Raw genomic sequence first — 13288 nt, 5'->3', positions numbered from 1 at the left:
CTGGTCCCAGCGGTAAGCTGAGATTCAGCAGATCAGCAATTTGTCATGCAGCATTGTGTAACAGAATTCGCTGATAGTAGTCACAAGCAGTGCTTGATCTTGTGTCCAGATGCTGTACAAACTACAATAAAAGGCTAACCTAGAAAAAATTAAAATAGTTCAAGAAATATCCAGAAAGAAAACGCAGTAACTTAGATTGTTACATTTGTTTTAACACTCATTAATTGTGTCAAATCAGTTTCCTATTAAGTATGATGCTTTGACAAAAATATTTAGCAGTTCTTATTCTGTGTTAGTGTATTACATTATTTTACTGATGTAGAGTGGATTGCTTTCATAAAGGTTAATCCAAGATTAATGAAATGAACAATCCATCACCCATTACAGACACAAATAGACTGACTTCAGTGGCTAAATGGATTCATCTCTAGTTCTTTCTTTTTAAGCTGAACAAAAAATTAAATAATTTTTCCTTAATGCCCATTTAACAAATTGCAACAACTTATTATTCTTATTTAGAAATTATACCTGAGTTACAAAGGCTGAAAAAATCATACATCCTCACTGCAGATCTTTTGCATACCACTGAGGTGTTTATGGAGGAAACGAGAGGTTCCTCCCTTTAACATCAGGGATATACAGACACGGAGAGAAGTGTAATGTGGATTTACACTCACATACACAGGAGGCAGCGAAGACACCAGGCCAGGTTTTGCATCTATTCTCAGGGCAATAAAAAGTACCAGAAAACAGAGGAACAGAGAGAAGAACTGGGAGGGTAAGCAGAGATGTGGGAGGTCGTGAAGGATGGAAGGATGGAGGGATAGTGAGAAGTGGGGAAGGGATAAAGGGAGGTCTGCTGCTTCCTCATGAGGGAGGATGAATGGTAAGTTGGGGGTCTGGTTTGCCTCCTGGGTTTTTAGACACACACACATGCACACGCACACACACACACACACACACACACACACACACACACACACACACACACACACACACACACTAGTGTGTTTACAAAGGAGAGTATAACGGTTCCACTCTGTACCTCAGTGTAGCTTAGGTGCTCCAGGGCCACATGTGTAAACGATGAGAGGAATGCACCACTGATGTATTGACATTGTGTGTTATGGACATTTTGTAACATTCATAACCTTTATGACCCTGAAGGGAACAGCTGTAGCATGTTGTCATGTGACGTCTAAGTTCATGTTTTATTTTATGTGACACAGGGCGCCTCGTGGATGGAGGAAACAACATTAAAGGCCTGCAAATTTAATTATTTTGTAAAAAATATACACATGTATATCATGGTTGTTTAAAGTTAGCGTTTGATGTTGTTTTTCGTGATTCTCATCTTTACAGATTTAAACGGTTTTGAGCCAACCGCAAAATCAGATAAAGAAGTTATGAATGTGTTATTTGTCAATCTTGAACAATAAATCCAAATCTAAAAACACTGTATAAGTTGGGAAGGAGTTCACTTTCTGAACCTTAGAAACAGCAGTTGACTTTTTTATATAATATCATGTGATCTTCTGAAGAATCAAAACTTTCTAATGAAAGAAACAGATGTACTTGAAAATATATGTTTAATATACTGAACACAGTCAAGGTCAAGGGTTAAGACTGAACTGTAGACTGTATATCAAAGAGGGAAATAGCTATTGTGACATCAAGCACCCGCCCCATTTGAAGGCACGCTGAACATTTCGTGACAGTGTGGGGAGTCTGTGGTTGATATGCTTTTATTCCCATGTGAAGCACTTTGAAATAACTTCCTGTTTTAAAAAGTGCTATATAAATAAATTTTACTTACTACTATTTACAAAATTTTCTGCAGTTTTGCAACCGGACATGATGGTCAAGATTGGATCTGTCTATGAAACTAAGAAGCGCTCCATCTGCATTGGCTAATGACTTATGATTGACAGGTCACTAGCCAATGGGCATGCCCTATCTGACCCTAATAATGACCAAAACTTGCAAAATAAACTTCATCTTGCATTCAGCGTGACTTCCTACTAGCAACTGAGCCCATGGGGTCATCATGAAAGTGTTTATTGAGGTCACAGAGAACTAGAGCTGAGCACTGTTTTCCCATGAACTTCGATATAACTGGAAGTCTTTTTGCAGTGCCCCCTTCTGCCCATTAAAAAGAATGGAGGTTTTAAGGTACTTTCAAATGAGTGCCACTTTTCAGATGCAGAAGCACAGACAGCTGAAAAGACGGATGTAGATACCGTTGGTTTTTGAAGTCTCAAGAAGAGCCTTATCAGCGCCAACTTCATGAAGTCTGACCTTGAAATCGCATGCTCATTAACTTGTGACTGCTAAGTCATTATAACCCAGATAATGATCCTTTCTAAAACATAGTATGACCAATTTAAAAAATAGATGTAACATTTTATTCAGTATGGCCTGAAATTAGGGGCGGAGCCAAAAATTGCTGTAGGAATGTGTTTTTAGAGTCTAAGCCAGAGAACCGTCGTCTCATAGACTTCTATAAGACCTGAAATATTTTTGCACTAACAGGTACAGAAACCTGGTGACCATTTAAAAACTACACGTGTGAGGCACTTAAAGCATGGCTTAAGTCCACCTCCGTCTTTTATTTACAGTCTTTGGGGTCAACTTCTAATGGTTTCTTTAAGCATGTCGTCAAAATGTTAAAAATAGAAACTTGTCCTTCTATATTGCTGAAACTAATTTCTTTAATTGTCATGTATTCATCGTGGAACAGTAAAGCAGAGATTCAAAAGGCCCCGATGTTAAAACGCCCAACTTAACGGCAGCTGTAAACATGTTTTTTGCCTGGTGAAATAATTGGTTTTGGTCTTAATAGCTTTGTGATTTTAGATACACAACTCACTCATTTAGATGGTGCTCGGGACCTGACCACGTGGTTTTCCACTAGCTTCTACTGATTTGGTACAGTGCTAAATTATTGCTACACTTTGTTAACCCAGGCAAGCTAAAATGAATGTAGATCCGAGCTCTACCTTCTTGCTGAAAAATGGACATGTCTGTCTCTGTGTTGTCTTCCCAAAAAATTCCAGTTTTAGAACAGGGGTCGGTGATTAATTAATTGTGTTACATCTAATCTTTTGAGGAGTTTATAGCATTTTATAAAGAAATTAAATTAATACTGACCAGAATAGATTTCAGCTTATTAGTGCGGCCCTCCACAACAGTCCCAGTTACTCATGTGACCCCTTGGGAAAATTAATTTCCCACTCCTGATTAAGAATACACATTTCACTGTAAGTAATTTCGAGCTGGTCAAAAAAAAAAAAATCAAATGTAACATCTTTGCTGGTGTGTATCTTTGGCAGTGGTCTGTCTGTCACATCAGCTCAGCAGCTGCCTCTTTGCTGGATGTAGTGTGTCACATCGGAGCAGACAGTTTCCACTCCAGCAGGGCTACTGTTTGCTCTGCCTGTGAGCTGTTTCTTACCCTTACACTCTAACAAATACAGAGGCCGACAAGAGAATCACGTCATTAAACAGCCTGTCTACAAATCTTCAGCTGTGCCTTCTCGAGGTGACAGCGTTCATTCAGAAAAGGGTTTGCGCACATGAGATCCCGAAAGCACTTCAGTGAAAGCAAAACGGAGAAGGTAAAATGTTGTAAAGGATTTGCTGAAATGTCTTTAGAAAAAGACTGTTAAGCTGGAGAACACAATAGCTCAGAGGGCTTAATGATTTATGGTCTTTGATCACAAATGTAATTGATTTCTTTCTTTATTTTTGTGGTTTCCTCGTATAGTCCACAGATAAGTATGTGTAAATGTCATCACCCCATCAGTAGCGCCTAACTGACCAAATATGAATTGCTCAATAAAATATGATGCATGAAAAACCTAAGGAGAGCATGTTTTCCTGTTTAATGATCCAATTTTCCCTTTAAAATATTACAAATGGTACTTAAAAAAAAAAAGAGAGCAAAATTATTTAACTAATATGCCAGAGATGTAGACACATGCACTTTGAGGCATAGATGCATGCACACACAGAGCAGGTGTAAAGGACATTCTCTGGTTACACCTGAATATTTAACTATCTGAACTAACACATTCTCACACAGCAACACGCAGGTGATAGTGTTGCATTCACACCTCTCATCACTTCATATTGCAGGGCATCAAGTCATGTTTAAAGCTATAATATTTGCTTAAGATCAAATGATTCAGACGTATAAAGACTATTAAATGAAATTAATATCTGTTTTTTTAATGCATTGTGCCACTGACGTTACAGAGTTAGAAGCTGGTGCTGTCTCCCTCTTGTTGGCAATTGGCTGAAACAGTGCATGTTCCATCTGCAGTTCACTGCAGTGATGACTGATAACACGTGTCTCAGTGTGTGTGGTAACAGTGATGAGTGGGGAGTCTGTGGTTGGTGGTCCAGACTGTAGGTTTGATGATAAGCCAACTGATGATCGGTGCAGTCCGGTTACAGCTCCACGTTAATTCCCTGCGCCTCTGCTTTGTGTTTCAGCCAATCCAGTGATGCACAGCAGTGTTTAAACAGCACTGACAGGGTGGCAGGCCTGTTTCTTGTATCAGAAAAAAATACGAGTGATTTAGTTTTTTGATATACTTTGTACTGTCTATTTTGATATAGCAGAACTTTGGCACCAAAACTCCAGCCCTCTCTTCCTCCCTTTGTGTTTTCACTTGTGAAGCAAGAACTTCTCATTAAAAGACTCATGAAAGCTACTTTCATGAGTCTTCAGTGGCGAGTAAAAAAAAAGAAATCTTGGAGCTTCTTTTGATCTAAAACAACAGGGTGAGACAGCATCAGTATTGTGTTGTCATAATACATCCTGAATTGGTAGCTGTATTATTTTCATCTATGATGACTCGCCTTTCTCTTTCTGTGGTTGTCTTTGCAATTGTCTTGTCACGTAGCCTGAGTCATTCTGACAGATTCCAGAGCGGTGGCACAAAGAGCTTCTTTTAGTTTGACAGATTTCTCATGAAGACCCCAGACATGCTTCATCGAAGCATGATTACATTCAGGTTATCATCTGTATCTTTTCTCATGCCAGCTAGCCCAATACTGACTAACAAGACTCTGCCCACAATTGCTTCCTCTTGTAAACAACAATAAACAAGATGAGGAGGGAATATGTGCTTCCAATTTCTTATAAAGTAAATCTTTAAGGAAATTGGAAGGTTTGAGGCTGAGATGCAAGATGTTTTTTGGTTTATTTACAGAAAAAAGCAATTTCAAAAAAATCAAAAACTACCAGGGTGAAAATTGTTAGCCCGCCTGATGCTAATAGTCTGTTGCATACCCTTTTTACTGGATAACAGCCTGCAGTTGTTTGCTATGGTTTCAACGAGTCTCACACACATCTCCTGAATAATCCCAGGCCATTCTTCTATTCTCCTCCAGATGTAATGGTCTTCTGACACGGACCTTTGTCTTTAGTTCATCCAACAGATTTTCAGTGGGAGTTAATTCAAGGCTTTGTGCAGGCCAATCAGTAACGTTCACTCTGGTCTTCTGAAGGTAATTCTTCACCAGCGTCTTGTTGGAAGAGGAAACAATGACCCAGGCCCAATTTTGCTGCTGACTGCTCTATTTTACATCCACCATTGTGTATCACAGTGTTTTAATATATTCACTGGTCATTTCATTAGGTATAAAATGATATAATGCTGGTACAGGGTTTGACACTCTTCCTATAAGCTAATCTTTAAGTGACCCACCCTGACTGGTAAGTTCCCAGACATGTAAAATCACCAGGATTTTTCTTAGAAGATAAGAAGTTTTCCAGACCAGAGAACAGTGATCAAGTAGGAAATAAGTGGTGCCTTAGTTTATAGTTAGTTATCACTTCTTAAGTTACAGCTTGTTAGTACTGGGTTGGACCTCCTTTTGCCTCCAGAGCTGCTTTAATTCTTCCCAGCATAGACTGCTATAGGATTATAGGCTTATAGGATATTAATTTATAAATCCGTCTTTTAATTTTTCAAAAATATATATGCATCTTCAAAACCCCACAATATATTATTTTGCAGTCATGTTTTAAGACATCATTAGGAGGTTGGATGGTCGAAATTTGCTTTGAAAAGTGGAAGCTAACCCAAATATAAAAATAAAAAGAATTTCTAAATTACAAAAATGGTCTTATTTGTCCAAATTTTCAAGCTCAGAGCCTCGGGGATTTCGCTCGCACTCACCCAGTGACTGGGTCTTTTGCTTTTTGTCAACAGAAGTAGTCTGGAGAAAAACTTCACATTTGGATATGCCAGGTTTCCCATGAGCCAGGATATTTTAATGTTTTTTACAGCAGTGAACAAATGGGTGAACAGTACAGAAAAGAGGTCTCATGTATGAAAACTATGTCAACACTTGTAGCTCTGCCAGCATTTAGCACCTGTTTGGAACACCGCCCCTTTAAGCATTAACACTTGTGTTGTATTACACTCGAGCGGAACATTATCCCTCATTACAAGCTCCTCTAACACCGTGAACAAAAGAACAGAACACTGGCCTGACTGTAATGACACTGCCTGCTAGGTGTCATTTGGCTCTAATGGTTTCCTCTGTTGTCTACGACTATAGCACTTGTTATTTATACTTTCCATAGTGCAGCTAGAACAGGTTGCTGTTGCCATCTTTCAGGGTTACATTTAATTGTGCACATTTTCTTCATATTGTCCATCAGACTATATTTTATTATAGTGTTTGGCAACCCGAATGGTAACTACTACAAATATTTATACACAAGGCTTTTTGAGTGCAACTTGTTCATGTGTGGCTTGGACACTAAAATAATTCAAAGTAGACATAATGACTGGAAAGTGACTCATTCTGTTTACTCATCAGATCTTAATATTGCATAACTGGCTTAGTAGAAAAATTACTAGTTGCCAGTTTTTTAAATATATGGTGATTTGTATACATTTGTTAGTTCAAAGGACAAATGGAGGGGACAAAAACGCCTTCATTACTTCACGATTTGACCTGTCGTCCTCATTTTGGGCTCCATAGTCTTATTTTTGTACTCTGTTACAGTAGCTTTGGTTAATTCACATTTAAGTAATCCTTACTTCTTCTATACTGGGCCTCGGTGCAGACTATCAGTTCATCCTGTCTGAAACAAGCTATTTTAGCTCGTCTTGCTTAAAGGGCACCTCTACTTTAACCCAACTTTGTTTCTGATTGGATGCCTCTTGCAAACAGAATGTTTGAACAGTAGACAGGTGCAGTTCACAGCGAGACCTATAACCATTATAAAGGACATCTCTTTGACATCTTGTCTCCAAAGCAAAACAGTGGAGCTACACATGTCTGCCTCTAAAATTCTAATCAAAGCAGCTCTGAGCATTTCTGCTGTAGGGCATGATTTTTCACACAGAATCACATAATGGTATTTATGGATGAATACGACACTTAAAAAATGAAAAAACTGAATCTGTAAGCTGGCGTATGCCCTGTAGCTTTTGAACGAGGTTGCACTGACCCAAAGTTCAGGAGAGGAAGGGCTGTGAAATGTGAGATAAGAGGAGTGGATCAGATAGCGGCCACACACATTAGTTAAACATCTCCCTTCTCATGTTCTCCAATCCCCACATCCTCGTCCTCATTACTGTCTTCTCTGGATATTTCCCAAATTTTTAATAGTCTTTCCTTTCTTTTCCAACATACACTTCAGCTCTAAGCTCGCTGCTTATTCTTCCATGCTATTTTGCTCGTGTTGTAAGATCTTTTGACACCCCCCGCCACTTTGATCCATCTTCTTTTCATCACTCCCTGTCAGTCCCACCTTCCTTTTATCCCTGTACTATAGGTATTGTACTATCTTGTCTCTCTTGTGTTTATTGTTTCTTCTCGTCATTTGATAACATCAGATTCTGTTCATCTTTTATTATTTCTTTAAGAACCAAGGCCCAATGCTCAATTACTCGTGTCTTAGGTAAAAAGGGACTAAAACAAGATTTATATGAAAGCATTCTGGGATCAAATTGCAAATCAGAATGTTTTTCTAAACTTTCTGAAGGTTGGACAGACTTAAAACAGTATGCTGTTGTCTTCTAAGCTCATTAACAAAGGAATGGGGTCATTTTTCTCCTTTTTTCATTACAGAATACAGTACACTGTAAAAATGCATTTATTAACATTAAAAATAAGACAATTTGAGCACACATACTCTAGAACGTATAGCTGCATGTTTGTTTTTGAGGTGAGCAATTTTGGTTTAATTCAGCTGAGAGGAGGAACGAGCTCTAACCATGACAAGAAAATGCTTTCAATCAGGAAACAGTCAAATGAGCTACTTGTACAAAGGCAGAAAAACCTTTAAAGCTTTCCTTGGGGAGTTTTTGATGAATTGAAAACACAACAGCGTGATGTTTATGAGAACAGGTCTGCATTCTGTTTGTGTCGTGCACACACGCACGGCACAGACAGATGCCGTACAGCTTCCTACATATTTAAGATGCTCTGCTGATCAGTGGGAGTAACAGAAGTAAAGAAGCAGGAGTAGAAAGGACGAAGACAAATAAGCCTAGAAGCTAGTGAACATGGATGTAAACAATGTTAGACTCGAAATGTGTGCTGGCTCATTTGCGAGACCTCAAAGGCACCCACACTGTGTTGTGGTGAGAAACCCTGGATGCACTCTTAACATTGTCAAGACAACTCAACGGGGTACCTTTAAGATTAGATACTGATGCGTAAAAGATGGTATTGCAGTGTACTGCTTTTATATCAAAATAAATCATATTTGATTTAAATCTTTGGCACACTCCCATAGATCTGATCACAGTAATAAATAACATTTATTCATTACAAAAAACAAATAAATATCAATAACTTAATATATTCAAGATTTCATAAATACATCTCATATGCGTGATGTTTTGTGTAACTTATGTGCTGTACAGTAGACAGAGTGAGTTTGCTGAATGTGTGACTGTGACTGAGTATAGATGGGAATATCAAATCCCACATAGCCAAGCTGTAGGCTGTAAAGGAAGTCATAGAAGCTGTAACCGTGTCGAGGTAACTCTTAAAAGTAATTTCTCTGGGGTGAAAACTTGTGTAATGCCACTTCCTGTTTATTTACTCCTATACTGCTAAATCCAAGTCATAAATCACCACATGCCAAAAAAGCTTCTGTGAGTGAAATCAAAACAAAAGAAAAAACACTTAACATTATACCACTATAGAGTGGGAGTATAAAAAGTTTAAATTACACAAAGCCTGACAAGTTGCACTCCCTACACGCAGCCACATCTTCTGGCGGAGTGCTTCCTCACGGTGTGGTAAACCAGGCTGTCGTCCAGAAACGAGAGATCGTCGTCGAACGCTATTGGCCGACAGCAAGCCTGAGGGGGAACGTCTTTGGCGGGAAGCCTCCTGTTGTGAATGAGGTTGTAAAGGATTTTGTCGTAGTTTGTCTCTGACTTTCTGCACGGTCCTGAGCAGTACCTGAATATCATTTCCTCACTGGAGCGGTAGCCCAGACCGAGGTCAGACACGTTGAGGTGGATCTGCTTTAGCACGCAGCCCTGTCCTCTACCAGCGCCTCTAATCTTCCCACCTGCGCCAGCACCTCTAGATCCCCCTTCTCTTCTGTTACTGTTTCGCTGGCTTGTCCTTTTTCTCTTTCTCCTTCTATGTCGGGTCCTGCTGTCAAAGTTATCTTTGGAGGGGGAAGAGATGGGGACGGCAGCGGCGGTGGTGCTGGTGGTGGAGGTAGATGAGGACACAGTGAGCGAGGAGGAGCGACGCATTCTACTGATGGTTACTTTGATGAAGTTCACCACATCTTCAAACTCATTTGGGAGAGGCTCCTCAGTGGTGTCTGAAACCAATTAAGAGACATGCATAAGGCTGGACAGAACACACTGTTTCACTTCTACACACCCCACTGGCTATTGAACACATGCAGTGCTGTGTCACTAAACTACACATGCACATCTTTAAATGATACAGAGGTCTCTTCTGTGGAGGCAATACTGATGGGGTGGATTTAGGTGTCTTACGAATGAGTCCCATTGTCACCAGACGCTTTTACGTTTAAGTGGGATTAAACAATGAAGACAACACAGCTACTATGTAGCCTCGTGGCACAAGTTACTTGATGGAAAATGAATTCCTAATTATTACCACTTGAAGTTATTCTTCTGAGGGGGAAAAAAAGAGGCATTCATCTGCCAATAAACTGAGTATGATGAGACGTGTAACTGCAAAGGTTTTAAGACCATGATCAATCTGAATCAAATATTCGTTCAGCATAAAATAAAAGAAATTTTAAGTATAAGCAACTTAACTGGTGACCACTTACACATGTTTTCTATTTGTTGTTAGGTTTGCCAATTTTTGATTTTTTTCTCTCTTTCTGGTGGACACATCACCATCACGTCTTTAAGCAATTCACACAAATCTCATTGCAAATGACATATCGGGTTTGCGCACTTTCGCTACCCTCACATTTGTCTCCTCCAGCCAGCGTTTCGTCCCTGTTTGCGGTATCCGCGCGGCTCATGCTCGTGGAAGAAACAGACAGGCCGATCTGAACGGGCGGGAGCTCGGGGGGACTCTCGGCGACGCGCCCTCTCCTCTTGGTGGACGTGGGCTGCTGCGGGCTCTGGAGCAGCGGGCTGGCGTAAACGGCACTCAGCAGTATCAAACAAGTGGTTAGACTATCCCATAACTTCATTGTCCACTTCAGTCCGACAGTAGGACATGGCGCGATGCAAAATCAACAGGTATCATCTGGCAAAAGCGCTCCACGGACGTGTAATAGTTAGACTCATCAGAGCTACTGCCAGTCCAAATGGTGGTAATCGACCGTGCGCACTGCAAACTGCACGCAATCACTCACATGCCAGCTGGACAGCGAAACGCAATGTGGCGCAACATTCAGGGCACAGACGCGCAAACGCAAATCAGCGGCTCCTCTCTGAAGTTGACTCCAAAACGGGTCCAACAACACTTTAACGATGAAAACCTTTTTTTTTTTCAGTCCTTCACTGTTTTCATTCAACACAGTTCCTGCTGCTGACTTCGGGCCATCTCTCTCACCATCAATCCTGACTGAGCTGCGAGGAAAAGCGAGAGAGCTGGGGAGTGCTGGTGACGTGCGACGGTCCATCCTCTGCTTCTTCCTGTCTCCACCCCATGCATGGGAACTATGCAGAAGGATGGAGGCCACAGACAAGACAGAAGCTGAAGTGTGGAGTTGGTGAGAGTTAAAGAGTTATATCACCAAGGAAATCCAGAAATGTGCCTCAGATGGGCGGGAGAAGTTCCATTCTTTCCGAACCAGAATCCCCATCCTGCTTTTCGACTTGGGTTGATATTGGACGGAAAACATTTTTCCAATTAGCCAGTCAAAACAGATCGAATAGATTGTGTCGCTCCTGATGAAGACCATGTGCTTGAAATCCCACAGTTCTCCACTTAATGTACTTCAGTGCTATTTAACTTCTAGAAGTTGATGTGACAACCCTTAGGCCAAGCATAACTGCGCCAGTAATTTCTTGTGTAAACCCTTTTCTCTCCCACATTAAGAGCTAAAATATGTCATTTTTAATCACGTTATGTCCGAGGAAAACTGTAGATTTCTCTTCCCATTTGTTCCTTTGTTGGTTTGTTTGAGGCAGATATTAAGAACTAATGGTCCAGTAGTCCAAAAGAACAGTTAAAAACAAATTGTCAAACATGTATGATTAGTAATTTTGTTTATAATTAATGCAGACATATGTGGATAAGCTAAGTGAGTGGAGTAAGTGGGTCAGGTTGCCTCCTCCACACTTCAGTGAAAATGCGGATAACAGAAAGTCGGTTTTCATATCTGTTCGTTTGTTAGCTTATCCTTTTGAACATTATTATTAAGTGCATAAGGAACAGGGAGTTGATGAAAATCAGAATGATATCCAGTGACTTGATCTGAGAGCTTTATATGTGACGTGAAACACTCAGTGAAGCACTCAGACAGCTGTGATGCTTAAAAGCTCTTTAGTAAGGATAAATGTATAACGTAAACTGCATTTTCTTATATGATTCAAAGTCCAGATTGAAAAAATTTTTTTTTAAAATTATAATGGGGTCAATAAATGCTTTAGTTGGATTCAAACAGCAATCCTTTGGCTCAAGTAACCTTAGAGGGTGTGTGTTTTATTGTCAGGGCTTACATTTTAAAGCAAATCTGCTTTGTTTCTTCACTATCATGCATAAGAACATGATGCTTAGAATATAAATTGCAGCCTTATTGTTCAGTTTCTCAGGTTTTTTTAAAAAAATAATCATTGCAGATAAATTGTAATCCCCTGGTTTGGTACACACAAGGTTTTTCCAAAAGAACATCTTTCCATTTCCTCCATCCCAGGTAGGCCTTATAGTTTACAGCGGCCCATGAACAAGGCTGACGTGAAATACACTTATCCGAAGCAGCATATGCAGATGTGTAAACATGCGTACGGGTCCGTGCACCCTTGAACTGTAGTGTTTCATGATGAATCATGTCTGTGTCAGTGTATGCCTGCGACAGCCACATTGTATTGTAATCACTGGACTACAGTGAACATGCAAAAGCGATTTGAGCATCTGAGTATGCAGTAACTGTAAAGTCATGCACAATAACAATCTTCTTCCACTCGTGTTTTTAGAAGTTAGCCTACTAATTACTCAGAAGAGGCTTCCCTTTCCACTGACTTGCTCACTTAAATACCCTGTCCTCAAGCAATTACGCTCGTGCCAAGCAACAAATACATCAAACAGATGTTCATTTCCCTTCTTGAAAGGCATGGGGGCTGCTCTGTACTCAAATCTGTCAGCCATTTTGAGAGTTTAGTTCGACTCACATACAATAAGCTAATTGTGCCGTGTTATTCCACCCATCATTGCTGGCCGAGGTGAAACTGAGGCCCCAAAATGGCTCGTGATAGCAAAACTTGTTTTAAGTAAGAAGATATTATATTAATGTACTTAGATTTAAAATTTTAAGAAAAGACTGAGTAATATACTGGATAAAGGCATGTGTTGCTGTCTTAATGACCATTGTTTTCAGCTCAGTTTAGTTGTATAAGTTGAACTAATTCATGTCTCCTATATCAGTTTCTCTTCATAGGTTCCCTGTTGAATCCAGAATTGAATTTAAAATCCTTCTCTTCACATACAAATCACATACAAATCAAATTATGAATCATGCCATATTCAGAAGTTTGCAGATGACACGGCCATCATGGGGTATATCTGGGATGATCAGGAAGAGGAGTACAGAAGTCTGGTGAGGAACTTTGTCGCATGGAGTCACACAAACCAC

General features: G+C 40.0%; 1 protein-coding gene across 1 annotated transcript; it reads right to left on the bottom strand.

Moving 5' to 3' along the window:
- Positions 1-8163: 8163 nt before the first annotated feature.
- LOC147317510 (glial cell line-derived neurotrophic factor-like) lies at positions 8164-11027 on the bottom strand. The gene is made up of 2 exons (XM_086312928.1): positions 10453-11027; positions 8164-9823 (listed from the first exon to the last, which is right to left on the bottom strand). The coding sequence occupies exons 1-2, from the start codon at positions 10679-10681 to the stop codon at positions 9237-9239; spliced, it is 816 nt and encodes a 271-aa protein (XP_086169054.1). The 5' UTR covers positions 10682-11027; the 3' UTR covers positions 8164-9236.
- Positions 11028-13288: the final 2261 nt, after the last annotated feature.

The sequence above is a fragment of the Aulonocara sp. 'chitande type north' Nkhata Bay genome, linkage group LG12 (assembly GCF_057382095.1).
Source record: "Aulonocara sp. 'chitande type north' Nkhata Bay isolate Kocher_YH1m ecotype deep benthic linkage group LG12, A_spYH_male_GT1.1, whole genome shotgun sequence".
NCBI lineage: Eukaryota > Metazoa > Chordata > Actinopteri > Cichliformes > Cichlidae > Aulonocara > Aulonocara sp. 'chitande type north' Nkhata Bay.
The sequence above is the reverse complement of the archived record's forward strand: the minus strand, read 5'-3'. Positions and strand labels throughout refer to the sequence as shown.

What these genes read in the sequence shown, in the direction of transcription:
- LOC147317510 (XM_086312928.1), bottom strand. Translation starts at nt 10,681, where the DNA reads ATGAAGTTATGGGATAGTCTAACCACTTGTTTGATACTGCTGAGTGCC. An exon ending in GCTGGCTGGAGGAGACAAAT is followed by an intron (nt 9,824 to 10,452) that starts GTGAGGGTAGCG and finishes AATTGGTTTCAG; the next exon opens with ACACCACTGAGGAGCCTCTC.